The sequence below is a fragment of the Sus scrofa genome, chromosome 7, assembly GCF_054392235.1.
Source record: "Sus scrofa isolate SSC_HxYL_T2T_F1_AM1 chromosome 7, Sscrofa_HxYL_maternal_Yorkshire_Landrace_v2.0, whole genome shotgun sequence".
Taxonomy (NCBI): Eukaryota; Metazoa; Chordata; class Mammalia; order Artiodactyla; family Suidae; genus Sus; species Sus scrofa.
The window spans coordinates 124,282,811-124,297,697 of record NC_139389.1 but is presented as its reverse complement, the minus strand read 5'-3'; the positions used below and the strand labels follow the sequence as shown (position 1 = coordinate 124,297,697).

The 14,887-nt window shown below is 43.1% G+C and overlaps 1 protein-coding gene across 17 annotated transcripts in view; it reads left to right on the top strand.

Annotated features, from left to right (window-relative positions):
• Positions 1 to 3,503, top strand: part of CATSPERB (cation channel sperm associated auxiliary subunit beta) — a 114,653-nt gene extending 111,150 nt beyond the window's left edge. For all 17 annotated transcript variants that reach the window (XM_084970021.1, XM_084970022.1, XM_084970026.1 and 14 more), the window contains one exon: positions 3,097 to 3,503. In XM_084970021.1, coding sequence (XP_084826147.1) covers positions 3,097 to 3,273 — 177 coding nt within the window. In that variant the 3' untranslated portion in view covers positions 3,274 to 3,503. The remainder of the gene's footprint in view (positions 1 to 3,096) is intronic.
• Positions 3,504 to 14,887: the final 11,384 nt, after the last annotated feature.

Here is a 14,887-nt window from a genome sequence, read left to right as displayed (position 1 = left end):
GCCTCTAGGGGGTGGTAAGGAATGAGGATTTGATTAAATTGATTAACGGCTGACTCATTGTCAAACACTGAGACTACATTATCAAAAACAAAATCTCGCACTCTCTCTTTTTCCTTTTTCTATCCTGGCCCTGCCTCAGTAATGAATCTGCACAACTGCAGTTGTGGGCGGCCATGGCAGCAGAGTAGTCACCTAAGACCCTGAGAGAAAACCCATCCCACTAGATAGAGGATCTAGGGAAAGAAGCACCTGTCATGTGAGGAGCCTGAGAAAAAAATGCCCCATTATTTTTCCTCTCTTTTTTTCTTACCTCTTTGTCCTAAGGTCGTCCCCCATTTCATGGAATAGCACAATAGTTCAGGGGGCTAAAATGCTAATGAATCCCAGGCTTCTTCCCAGAGGACTAGGAAAAAGGGCCCCTGGGGTAGAGAATGTGGGAGAAATCCCTAAAAGAAGAGCACTGGAGAAGGAGATTCCTAATTCTGAATATGCTCTAGGACAAGTACATGTAGAACTGAGCAGAACCCACCCAAAGAAGTTTAGCAAAAGCTTCAAAATAAAACTGCCATATAAATACCACGTAAGTCAGAATAACCCATGAGTGGCAAAGGACCCAGGAAGACACAATAGAAGAGCTGAGACTTTTTTTTGAAAATAGAACTGACATTGGCACCATCGCCCAGAGAAAGTAAAGCCTAATTTTGTGATCTGAGCTCAACCAGTGTGACTGACTGCCAACAAAAAATTCAGCATTTTCCCAGAAAATTGTTAGCAAGACCCAGAGTCTCACAACATAATATCTTAAATGTTCAGGATACAATCCAAAATTATTCAATATACCAAGAATTAAGTAAATATAAGCAATTCTGAAGAGAAAAGACAATGAACAAAAGACAGCAAATGGAATTATCAGACTTATATTTTAAACCAGCTCTTAGAAGTCTGCTCTAGATAAAGGCAAACACTTTTGGAATGAATGGTAAGGGAAAAGAAGGAAGTCTCCATAGAAAAATAGAAACTATAAAAAAAAATTGGAAATTTTAGAACTGAAAATACAAATGCTTAAAATTTTTAAATCACTGGATGGACTCAATAGCAGAATGGATATTGCAGAGAAAAGAATGCTTGAATTTGAAAATACACCACATATAAATGAAAAACAATTTGAAAAACGATTCCCATTGTGGTTCAGTGGAAACGAATCTGACATAGTATCCATGAGGACACAGGTTCAACCACCGACCCCGGTCAGTGGGTTAAGGATCTGGCATTGCCATGAGTGTAGTGTAGGTAACATACGAGGTTCGGATCCCGCGTTGCTTGTGACTGTGGCATGGGCCAGTGGATGTGGATTTGCTCTTTCTTGATGACATTGAACAAGGAAGCTTGCAGCCCCTGGAGCCACAGTCAATCCCAACATAAGGACTGTTGGGAGTATGGAAGGATTTATTCAACACTGAGGAAGCAGAACAGAGAGAGAGAAAAATCGGATTATGATTGCCATGGATGGTTTCCACCAGCTCTTCCTAATTTTAGCAGAGAAAAGAAAATCCGTATTTGAAAGTACATGTGGTACACAATTTTCTCTCTTATTGGCCACAAACAGACTAGATCTTTCTTAAAAATTTTCCAACTTGCTTTGACAGGCCACCTTTAAAAGAAAGATTTTTGTTACCTTGTAGTACCATACTGAAAACAAAAAGCAGTATATCACCTTCAGAAGGTACTATTTTCCCATCAAAACCCTAATAATTCGCATAGCATTGGGCACATAGTCTGGGCTTCCAAGTACAACAGGACATAGTTAAACTGGCTGGTCCATTGCCTTGAGGATAATTATCTTCCCAGATTGGCAAAAGCACAGTTTCTCACTGCTTGCCATTCCACTGGGCCAGACCCACCTTTTAAATTCTGTTGCTTACAATATCCCATTTCTGGTACCAGCTCTTGACAGTCAAGATTCTTCTAGTTGCAAATAAAGCAATCTCTCTCTCTCTCTCTCTCTCTCAAGTGTTTTATAGACAGACTGGTGTTTTCCAAAGATTCATCTGTGTTATTATGTCGACATGATTGACATCATGAAAAGGAAGCTATTACAGGAGCTTATTTATATAAAGTGAGGTGATTAAACTCACAATAACCATATTGAAAGTGGAATAGAAGGAGTGACTCAGAGAAATTGTAAGGGACATGATAGTTTAAGGGACTGTTTCCTAAAGAATAGACACATCCTTGGGCCACTGGCAGGGTGATGATACTTCTAACTTGAGTTCTACCCTAAGGCAGCTTATCGACCCTCGATCTTATTCTGGCATGTCTCCACATTCCCCTTGTCCTATTTCCATTCATCTCTACTTTCTCCTACCTTAAAGGATTGCCTTGCTCCCTGCTTCACAGGGAAACCATAAGCTCAAAACATCTTACTCTCCATGTGCCCCCACTGCTGCTGTGAACATAAGTGGTACCCATCCTTGCCTCTGGTCTCAGAGAGAAAAATGACTCTGTGCCTCTCTATCAACAATCCTGTCTCTCCTCTAGGAACTTGCTGTTATTAACTATCCATTCAGGCAGAGGAAACATTTTGAATATACAGAAATTTCCCAGTGTGATCAGAGGATTTTCTAAAGAGATGCTAGTTTGTAAGAGCGTGGGCTTATTCCCTCTACCTTGAATGTACCTTCTTCCCTTCTCTTATTCTTCAAGATCAGCTCAGGATGCACGTTCCCTGATTCCCCTAAGCAGCTAGGCACTTCCAAACCACGTCCCCACAGAACGTGGCCCATCCCTCTGTAACCCAACACAGAAGATTTGCCCATCATGTGAGTGGTCTATCTGCCCACCTCTGCCATTAAAGACACAAGATAAAGGCAGAGGGTAATAAATAGAATTCTTATTCCCTATGTATCACGTGCACATTGTTACCTGTCGGATTGTCAGGAGACTATTTCTAAGCTCTGTGGATGCTAAATATCTCGGTCTGGACAGAATTTTACTAAAAGAGTAATAGCGTCTCCACCACTGTGGGAATCACATTAAGTTTGGCCTTTTGAATTGCTGGGTCCGGAAAGCTCAAAGACTTTGCTTTTTCTGTTGCAGATTTATGTCGATGAAGCACCTCTGCCGTTTCCTGGACACACACTTATTGCCGTTGCAGCAGCTGTAGTGCTGGGGGGATTAATTTTTATAGCATTTATGTTCCAAATACATAACAGCCACCCATACCAACAACTGTCTAAAACAGACAGTGTGAACCTAGGTGTCAGTGCCACTTAGCTGGTCAGAGATGAAAAGCTGAATAGTGAACAAATGATTGTCATCATTTTCTCTTTATTTCCTAGTTTCCTTAGACAATTCCCAGAAAACTGTATTTCACTGTTAATGTAAAAACTAGATAAAACACCATCGAGTTGTTCTTATTTTTGAATACATAGACCATTTCTTATGTCAACACTTACGTAGAGGATTTTCCGTGAGGTTTTCAGAAAAATACAAAATGATCACCATCTCTGTGTGGAATGGGTTTTCTGTATTTTTCAGCTTTTATTGACTGGAGCCCCTGCTGAGCTTTGCACTTCTCGGCGTGGAATATGAGCCGAATGCTGTCCTGCCGGGGCAATTAAGTACTAAAGGAGGCACAACTCCACGAGTGCTTTCAGAGCCTCGTGGGAATTAAAGATGAAGCCACCTGGGGTTCTTGAGACAACTTTGAAACCAGAGGGTAGCACTTAAAGAGAAGAAAATGTGACTGCACCACAGGGTTGGAAGAACGTGGAGTCTGGGTGAGGTATTGGTGTACAAACCTACCTGCAACCTGCAGAATTCCATAGGAGGCACCTCTGTGTGCTCTCAGAGCACCTGTTCCCAAGTAATCAGCAGGTGGCAGGAGATCAGACAGTTACCCTGTCCTGGAAAAGCTCAGGAGGAGCTGCAGGCTGCTCTCACAGCACAGGGAGAAGCTAGGGTCCAGTCCAGAAGAGCTGGGTTCTGAGAGCTGTAATCCATGGCCATTCCTGTGTATCATGGAAGTTCTTTTGAGGGGAGAATGGGCAAGGTAAAGCCAATGATCACACACAGGAGCCAAACATCCAAAATTTTCTATTTCCTAAATGTGTGACCTGAGCATGTTACTTCTTTTTGCCTGAGTGTTTTCACCAGTAAGCTAGGGATACTTTTTTTTTTTTTTTTTTTTTGCTATTTCTTTGGTCTGCTTCCGCAGCATATGGAGGTTCCCAGGCTAGGGGTCTAATCAGAGCTGTATCTGCCAGCCTACGCCAGAGCCACAGCAACACGGGATCCGAGCCGTGTCTGCAACCTACACCACAGCTCAAGCCATCGCCGGATCGTTAACCCACTGAGCAAGGCCAGGGACCGAACCCTCAACCTCATGGTTCCTAGTCGGATTCGTTAACCACTGCGTCACGACGGGAACTCCCAGGGATACTCTTAATACCTGATAGGGCTGTCGTGAAGGTCAAATGTATTAACACCATGTAAAGTAATTAGAACAGTGCCTCGCTCTGTGAAAACTCTCAGTGTTAAGCTGTTGTTAAGTTACAAGTAATAGAACATGATTCTGTCTGATTATAATAAAAAGGGAATTTAGGACTTCCCTTGTGGCACAGCAGGTTAAGGATCTGCATTGTCACTGCAGCAGCTTGGTTCTCTGCTGTGGCATGGGTTTGATCGCTGGCCTGGAACTTCCACATGCCGCAGGCACAGCCCAAAAAAGTGGGGGTGGAATTTATTGGAAGGATACTGCAGAAAGTCATATAATCAAGGCAAAACTCTGTTATGGCATCTTGTTCTTGACCATGAGAAGGAATGAGAACCATTCTGGGGGGGCTAGGAAACAGGAGTTTGTCAATCCCTCAGAGCATCACTTGGGCCAGGGCACTGGAGATAAAACATGGCACTGAAGTCAAAAATGTAAGCTCTAGAGTCTAATGACCTGTGCTTCGCATTCCCTACCGCTAAGAAAGACAAACAATACCTGGAAAGGTGAGGCAGCACTCACTGCCTTCCATTTGGAATTTCTGCTCTAATAATATTGGTTCAAGTTACGGCTACAAGTTACTACTGACAGAGTAACAGTAAAGCAATGAATCCCCCAATATCCACCCATTGCCTCACTTTTTTTTGTGTGAAGCGAGGATAGGGCCAGAGGCAAAATATATGGAATTAAAAGGTTATGCAGTTCCCGTTGTGGTGCAGTGGAAACAAATCCGACTAAGAACCATGAGGTTGCGGGTTTGATCCCTGGCCTCGCTCACTGGGTTAAGGATCCGGCCTTGCCGTAAGCTGTGGTGTAGGTCGCAGATGCAGCTCGGATCCCGTGTTGCTGCGGCTCTGGTGGAGGCCAGCAGCTACAGCTCCGATTAGACCCCTAGCCCAGGAACCTCCATATGCTGCAGGTGCGGCCCTAAAAAGACAAAAGCCAAAAAAAAAAAAAAAAAAAAAAAAGGTTAGAGTCCCAACATGCTGAAAAGATTATTGTTATCTCCCGGTGCATAATTAAAATGTAAAAGGTTTGACTATAGCACAGCACTTAAAGGTATATAGAAGTTAAAATAACTTCTTTCTAAATTTTCCTGATTGAAAATTCTGCATAAATTCATCAGAGCTTTACTATTCTCATTTTTTCCCTGCGTTGGTGTATAAAGTGGCAGAGATGGAGGAACACCATGGCAGTGTACAAGACATCCAGGGCAAATGGGCACACATGCTTTACTGTATATTAAAGATAATGTCTCTTCCTGAAGCAAAAGGCAGCATGCTTACGGCCCATTATAAAAGGTTCAAGTTCCCCAAGTACGGGGTTCCTGTCAGATAATGCAACTCACAATGTGTGCACCTCTTTGTGTTACCCTGGGAACAGGTGGAAACAGATGGAAAGCACGGTACAAAGATGCTGATACGCTGGCTACTGCTGTTGTTGAAAGTAAAGCAGTCCTCTGTTTTGTTGCAGGTGTCTGTGTCCTCACCCAGCATCCCCGGAACCACCTCATTAGTTAGCAAGTAGGATAACATCTCAGATCCTTCACAGTTCTTGACACAAACAAGGCTTACATTTGTTCACAGGTCTGGGGGTCATGAGAGAAGCATCACCGATTTGTACTGCAGCCTAAACTGGGTTGATCCCCATCAAAGCTGTCCATTTTTTGAACCAATATTATTAGAGCAGAAATTCCAAATGGAAGGCAGTGCGTGCTGCCTCACCTTTCCAGGTATTGTTAGTCTTTCTTAGCGGTAGGGAATGCGAGGTGCTGTAGCCTGTCCTTTACCGTGCAATGGAAGATCCCCACAGGCTCCAGAACACTGAATTAATCCAAACTTGGCTAGTGTGTTCTTACTGAGTTTGACCTTCTGTTTCATCACACAGGAGTTTTACCGGCATATCCTAGGAAGTTACTTCTTCATGCGCTTCAGGACCTTGCAACATAATATCCTATCGCATGGTGAAGTAGTCACCTTGCTCCCCACTAGACTGGGGCAGAGCCACGGTGGCAGAACACCATGCTGCCACCCAGCCAGGGGAAGCCCTGTGCTTGACGTGGAGCAATATGCCAGGTACCAGGGCCCTCACTGGTTGTCTCTGTACCATGATTCCTGTGCCCCCTCTGCTGTCATTGTAATGACCACACTGGACGTGGTCATCTTGGACACCCCTCTGTTCCATCACTATCCGTTCTACCTACATCATCGGTCCTGCTAGGACGGTGGTTAAGAGCGTGGACTCGGAGTAGGAAGCTCCAGTTGGAGCGCTGTCTTTGCCACTTTCCAACTGCGTCGCCCTGAGAAAGTAATTTAACTTCTCCGTGTCAGTTTCTCTGCCCATATGATAATTATGTCACTTGCCTCATCTGATTGCTTGGGAATTGAAGGCGTTAATATCCATAAAAATGCTTAGAACAGAGCCTGGCACCGAGAAAGTGCTGCAGAAGTGTTAGTTCTTGTACAAGGAAGGTCAGGGAGCATGTTTTCAAGGACTCAGATGCTTCTCTTATCAGTCTGCACCTCATGATGAGAAAGGGGAGAGGGACTTCTGGGTGTTGTTGGTCATTAAATCCTCTCTCCACTGGGTCAGGTGCTTGCTGGCCTTTCAGTGCCACGTAGCCTGGGGCAGGCCTTGGGCCAGACTTGCATTAGTCAACCCAACCCCTTAGAACCCCAGCCAGCAGCTGTAGCTAGCATATTGGATACAGTATCACTATGACAACAATTTGAGAATAATCACATATTACATTCTTCAGTCTCTGGTTAAACATCTCAAAATTCCTAGTCCATAAGAATTTCCCCAGAGTTGTTTTCGTTTTTGGTTTTTGTTTTTTGGTTTTTTTGTTTTTTGTTTTTTGTTTTTTTGTTTTGTTTTGTTTTGTTTTTTTTGCTTTTTAGGGTCGCACTTGCGGCATATGGAGGTTCCCAGGAGGGTTGAATTGGAGCTGCCCCTGCCAGCCTACACCACAGCCACAGCAACGCCAGATCTGAGCTGTGTCTATGACCTACACCACAGCTCACAGCAACACTAGATCCGTAACCCACTGAGCGAGGCCAGAGATCGAACCTGCAACCTCATGATTCTTAGTCGGATTCGTTTCCATCGTGCCACGATGGGAACTACCTCCCCAGGGTTTTGACAATAAAATAATTTGGGGTTCTATAGTGTAATTCTTCTCTGTTCTTATTGTGCTTCACATCCTCCTGTTTGAGTCAGAATCCACCATTTGAAAATGTGTAGTGAATAGGAGGGATTTTGAGAGGCAAAAAGGTGTCGCATCAGGAAATGGCCAAGGTTCCATCGAAGGAAAAATTTAGGTGATTCTTAGTTGACTGAGCATATTAGTGGATATTTACAGCAGCAGCAACCCTTAAATCTCAGCTCTCAGTAGCTTGTAACAATAAACATCTCTTTCTTGCTCACCGGCCTGAATTGGTGGTTCTGCTCCAGGCAGGTCTGCCCCAGGTGTCTGATTCTGGAACCCAGGCTAAAGAGCAAGGCCCACCTGGGCAGCTCTTCTCACGGCCCAAGTCCAGACTCAAGAGACCATCTGAACTACCTAAAACCCCCGAGGGATGCACGTCATGTCTGCTCATATTCCATCAGCCAGATCAAAGCAGGTGGCCAAGCCCAACACCAGCAGGACAGAGAGTTATACTACCCGTATTCTAAATGTCAAACATTCAGATCCAACTCTTACCTGGTTGCTTTGATTATCTGTTGCTGTGTAACTGATTCCACAACGTGGAGACTTGAGAAAACCACCATTTTCTTTGCTCAGGATGGTATTCTGGGTTAGACTTACTGGGTGGTTCTGCCGGTCTTGCTGCTGGTCCCTCCTGCTCATCCTTCAGCTGGCGGGTTGGCTGGGGCTGGGCTCAGCTGAGCACCTGATGTCTGAGCTTCCTTCTCCATGCAGTCTCGGGACCTCTCCTTTTTCCACACGGCCCCTCTCTGTGGCTCCTCTACCAGGGTAGCTGGATCTCCTTCATGGCAGCTCAGGGTCCTACACGTGCAAACGAGGAAGTTACCGCACTTGGGCCTAATACTGGTGCAACACCATCCACTTTCTATTGGTTAAAGCAAGTCACCAGCCTAACCCCAATTTAAGGGACAATCATGAATATTGAGAGGTGAGGTTGATTGAAGGCCACCAGTGCAGCAGACTTATCAGAGCCACCCTTCTCAGCGTTGTAGGCTCCTTTGTATGTTGGGGCTGGAACGTTCATGATAGCTTCCTAATTCATGTCTGGCTCCTCAGCTGGGTTGGCTGGTACAGCTGGGGACTAGCCAGGAGGCATCTGTCTCTCCACTGGGCCTCTCCATGGAGCTAGCTCAGGCATACTTGCAGACTTGCAGTATCAAAGCCGTTGCACTTACCTGGCAGCTGACTCCCCCCAGAACATAAGGGTGGGAGCTGTCAGGTTTTCTTTAACACTTGAGACTTCAAAGTCTCAGACTATCACTTCTTCGTCCTATTGATCAAGGTGGCCCCAGGGCCAGCCCTGATTCAGAGGGGTGAGAAATAGACTCCCCCTCTTTTGAGTGGCAAGGTGACATGGCACAAGAGCTTAAGGGTCAGGAGGGATTGTTGCAGTCACCTGTGGAAGTAAAATCTGCCACTTAGAGATTCACTAAGGAAATCTACTGGAGGTGTGAACTCAACTGGTAATCTACTTCAGAGAAGCTCCAGATAAACTCTAAACTGGCTTTTCATCACCTCAGTGTTTGGCCACAGCAATGACACCTTCATTCAGAAGGGTCACAATACAGTTCCAATGGAGACTGTTTTGTCTAAATCTAAGCAGTTGAGATTTGAGTGCTACCATCAGAAGTGACCATCCTTCCTCTTCCAGGATTCAAATAATATCCACCTGTTCCTTCTGCCCACCCCCATCTCATGTCACACTCCAGTGGTCCATGAGTCTGCATAACAGGCAGCTCTAGGCTACAGCAACAGGAGTTCCTGGCGAGACTTATCACACTGCCATGGTGTGACTAAGCTCCCTACACATATACACAACTACAACTTCCATCTCCAGTCTCTGATTCAAGTTAAAATCCTCAGCAGGAACCTGACTGGCTGAAGGAGTCTAGATCATATGATTATCTCCAGATGATTGGCTATGGCCAAGGGACAGAGTCATGCAACTCAGACTAGCCCTTCTGTTCATTAGGACCAACCCCAGAAAAGAAAAAGAAAAATCACTGTTTAGTTTGACAATCCCTCTATTTGGTGAGGAACACAAACATGGATGCGGCCAGTGGAGCGCAAAGAGGATGACTGAGCAGGACAGGTGTCAGTGACTGAAACATGGAGGCACTGGGCAAAGTTCAGCTGGAAGGGGAAGGGAAAGAGCTGGATTGGTAGATGACTGGACAAGGCTGGAAGGGGCCAGCAGTTCTTCCACATCCCAGCAAGAGTGTGTGCTCCAACCCCATCGGCTCTGGCCATGCTTTTGGTGGTAGATGCCACCAGTGTCATTGGAATCTCTGCCTACCTTGGAGTTGGGAGCCCCACCCCAGTTTACCCTACAGAGCCTCCCTGCCAGCCTTCTCCTCCCATCAGCCTCTTCCTCCATGCCAGCCTCCTCCTTCCTGCCATCCTTCACCCTCTCCGTCAGCCTCTCCTCAGCCTCTCCTCCCCTGCCAGCCTCTCCTCTCTGCCAGCCTCCTCCCCAGTCAGCCTCCTTCTTTCTCATCCATGATCATTTGACCCATCACTCAAGGCCCTGTTGAAATGTGTCCTCTGTTGAGGAGTTCTCTCCTAGCTTTCTTTGATAATGAGTTTTTCTTTCCTTTGAGGAGCATCCATTGTGCACATTTCTGTAGTATCATGCCTGCTAGCCTGGTTCTGCTATCTGCATACTTGTCTATCCTCTGCATTAAGAGTTGTGCTAATTTTCTGTCACATTTCTATTTCATGCCTGTCCAGTACAGGAACTAACACATGGTTGGTGTTCCATAAACGATTGAAAAGTTAAAACACTTTATTATCAAATTCAGGGGTGAACAGAAGAATACACAAATATGGACAAGAAAATTTTACTGTAAGAGAAGTTCAGATAAAATAGCACAATGCCCATCAGAATCTTTTCAACGTTGGTATTTGAAGGGGAAGCTACGTGCTCTGGCAAAGCTGGATTGATTCCTGAGTTGACGGATAATACATAAAAAAATAATAAATGATATAATTTAATGAATGCTTTATATACATATTGCTTCTTTTAACTGTCCTGTAAAGTAAGTATCATTTTCATATTACCAATGGGAAAACCGAAGCTTTTCCATATTTCCATTGATATATGAAATATTGATAATATACTTACACAGTAAATGGCAGAGTGGGGACTGAAATCAAGTCAGCCCTGCTTAGAAGCATGTGTTTTTTCTATCATTCATTCAATCGCCCTGGTTCATGACCAGAATTTGAAAGTAATAGTGTTCTATTCCTATTTCCACAATAAAATTTGAATGTATTAAAATCCATTCACTATCTTAAAGACTTATGTAACTGTTCTAGGATAGGAACACATCAGGTGGAGTGGGGTTGCCCTGCCTTAGACGCCGCAAGTCCCGGAGGAGCAATGTCGCTCGTGGCAACGTCATAGGCACAGCTTCCAGGGACTAGAGTCACCACACTCGGGAAGCCCAGAGACACCAGGTATTCATAGTTCTCACAGCCTAGTTTCAGCTTACAAATCTGGGATCATTTTTACTGTAAGCAATGCTCCCAGTAACACAGCCGAAACACCTTATTGATCAGGTTGCCAAGGAAGCAGAGGAAGAAAGCTAACAAAAGGTCAAAGGCTCATCCAGAGGGGGAAAGGGATTTATTAACCCTTTACCCATTGGTTCTAGTCTAGTTCTGCCACTGACTAGCTATAGGCTTTGCACAACCACTTTCTGGGTCTCTAGCCCATCATCTATAAAACGAAGGCATTTTGCTAAACATCCATTCTTCTATCATCAATCATACATAGCATGGCATAGTGAAAGCAGTCCTATGTTAGAAGTAGAAAATCTAGGCTCTAATCCCTTTAACCAGCTCTCCTACTTATGAGTTATATGACCTGAGACAATATTACCTGCTAATCCTCATAGTGTTAAGACAAGCAGAAAAGATTCTAATTCATATGGCTCTGCTTTGGAAACTAAATAGCATTATATAAATGTAAATAAAGAGGGCCAGCATTTATTACATTAATAACTTATGTTGCAAGCACCATGTAAGATTTTTTTTAAAATATGTTAGCTTTAATCTTCGTGGGTTTAAAGTTAATTTATTTTCCTAGGGTCCTCCAGCTATATTTTGCAGAGCTAAGATTCAAACAAGATTGCCTGGTTTTAAAAGCCCATGTCTTTCACGATATCAGTTTTAGCAACATAATCTGTAATTCCAAAACTAGCACTGTGAAGGTTATTTTATGTTAGCTTGAATTAGACATATTAATAGCAGTAGCTGCCTCTGGCTTGTATGGTCTTGAAAATCACTCCCTTATTTAATGATTATTTTTTAGCTTTTATGCCCCTCTCCCCCCTCCTCAAAAATATTCATTGTTATTTATTAAGACAAGATTTATTTTCAAAGAACAAAGAGAAATTTATAGCAGTTCACATCAAAAGGATTTGCTCCTGGGGTGTGAATCGTGAATAGCATTATGCGGGTATCTTTCATTTTCATTTGACTTTGGTAACTGCTTTTCAAAAGTCTAATGCTCTGATACTTTATCCCTCTCTATGAAGATATTCTTTCAAATTTACTATAATGATGTCTTTAATAGTTTGTTAAGATTTAAATTAGTGCCTTAAAAAGAGAACTACAGTAATTCAATTTAACAAATATTTATTGAGCGCCTAATATATATTGGGTACTGAGTGAGATGCTTAGAATGTAAATATATATAAACCATGATTCCTTTTCTTCAGGAGCTCACAATATAGTGGGAGTCTAAGAAGCACCGAAAAATACTTTCATATAAGACAGGTCTGCTCAGAGGAGGAACAAAGTGAAAAGGAGACGAAATTGGAACAGAGAGAGGAAGAAACAGTTCAATGACGTTTGAATTGGATCTGAAAGATGATAAAGATTTTGAGAGGCCCAAAAGAGCAGAATCAGGCGGAAGAAACATCCGTAACAAAGGCGTAGGGGAAGCAATTTCAACAAGGCGAACACACTAAGTAGCCATGTATAGTATTGGAGAGCATGTCAGGATGTGTGTAAAACATTTCAGGCTGTGTATGGATTTGACTCTGTTAAGGGAACCCTTGTGCACTCGTGGTAGGAATGTAAATTGGTATAGCCACTGTGGGAAACAGCAAGGGTTTCCTCAAAAAAACTAAAACTAGAACCACCATGCAGTCCAGCAGTTTCACTTCTGGGAATTTTCCCAAAGAAAGCAAAAACACTCATTCTAAGAGATCTATGCACCCCTATGTTCATTGCAGCATTATTTACAATAGCCAAGATATGAAAGCAATCTGTGTCCATCAATAGATGCATAGATAAAGATGTGGTATATATATATATATATATATATAATGGAATGTTAACCATAAAAGTAATGAAATCTTGCCATTTGCCACAACATGGATGGACCTAGAGGGTGTTATGCTAAATGAAATAAGTGAGAAAAAAATACCATATGATTTCACTTGGATTCACGTGGAATCTAAAAAACAAAACAAATAAATAAAACAAACGAACTTATAGATACAGAGCACAGGAGTTCCCGTCGTGACGCAGTGGTTAACGAATCTGACTAGGAACCATGAGGTTGCGGGTTCGGTCCCTGCCCTTGCTCAGTGGGTTAAGGATCTGGCATTGCCGTGAGCTGTGGTGTAGGTTGCAGACATGGCTCGGATCCCACGTTGCTGTGGCTCTGACGTAGGCCAGTGGCTACAGCTCCGATTCGACCCCTAGCCTGGGAACCTCCATATGCCGAGGGAGCGGCCCATAGCAAAAAGACCAAAAAAAAAAAAAAAGATACAGAGCACAAACTTGTGGTTGCCAGAGGGGAAGGGGAGTGGTGGGGAGGGATGAAATAGGTGAAGGGGATTAAGAGATAGAAACTCGCAGCCGTAAAATGAATAAGTAATAAGGGTGTAAGGTGCACAGACAGAATATAGTTGATAATATTGTAGCAACTTTTTATGGGATGGAGGGTAATTGGTTTTATTGTGGTGATCATTTCATAATGTGCAAAAATATCAGGAGTTCCCGATATAGCTCAGCAGTGACAAGCCTAACTAGTCTCCATGAGGACTCAGGTTCAATCCCTGGCCCCACTCAGTGGGTTAAAGATCCCACAGCTTAAGGTCAGCTGTGCTGTAGGTCACAGACACGGCTCGGATCCCAGGTTGCTGTGGCTGTGGCGTAGGCCAGCAGCTGTAGCTCCAGTTTGACCTCTAGCCTTGGAACTTCCACAGGCCTCAGGTGCAGCCCCATAAAGCAAAATAAGGGGGAAAAATTTCAAACCACTATGTTGTATACCTGATACTAATATAATATCATATGTTAACTCATAAAAATTTAAGACCTTCATTTATGTTGCTTGCTTGTCTGAAAAAAGAAAAAAATACACCAAGTGATCCAAGATTTTCTAACAATGCAAATAGAAAGAGGAGCTGTCCCTGCTCCTGTTATAAACGTAAACCACTTTGCAAAGATTCTTCTATGCCCTTCTCCTTTTTTAATTTTGAAGGTCATAGTTTATTTAACATGATATAGTTTGAGTATAATTTCAAGTTTTTGCCTTATATAATCATACTTAAAAAAAACTATCTCAAAATGAGATGTGTTATGTAAAATATATTATTTTCTTTGTTGCCTTTTTCAGGTTTTCTTCAGCTTTTGTAATTATTACTAGTTATTTCAGAAGTAGCCAGAATGTAACTACCCATTTTGTTTATGCTTTTCTTTCTAACCATATGCAGCCACCTCCCTGCCCAATGTAACTGAGCTGAATGGCTATGGAAAGAGTGATTGTGGGAGAAAGGGATTAAATGAATGCAGGCTCTATTCTCAATGTTGTGGTACCCTTTCCCTGTGAATGCAAAGCCTATACTCCAACATCTGTTAGATTGTCCCTATACCTACCAATTTTTACTTGAGATGGAAGGCCTAGACTTCAACATTTTAAGTAGGATCTATACATTTAAACATCTTAAAGTGACTACTCTCCTACTCAGAGAAGATATTCAAATTTGCCCTCAAACTCCAATCAGTTTTAACAAGTGGCTGATTAGGGCTTGGTGCATCCAACACTATTTTGGCATCTGTAGGAAAAACGAAAGACATGAGACAGTCATTGCCTGTGAGGAGTTTCTTAGTGAAGTTTTACAAATAAATTTTAGTTCATTCCATATTCTACGCAGGGCTAGCCTCATGCA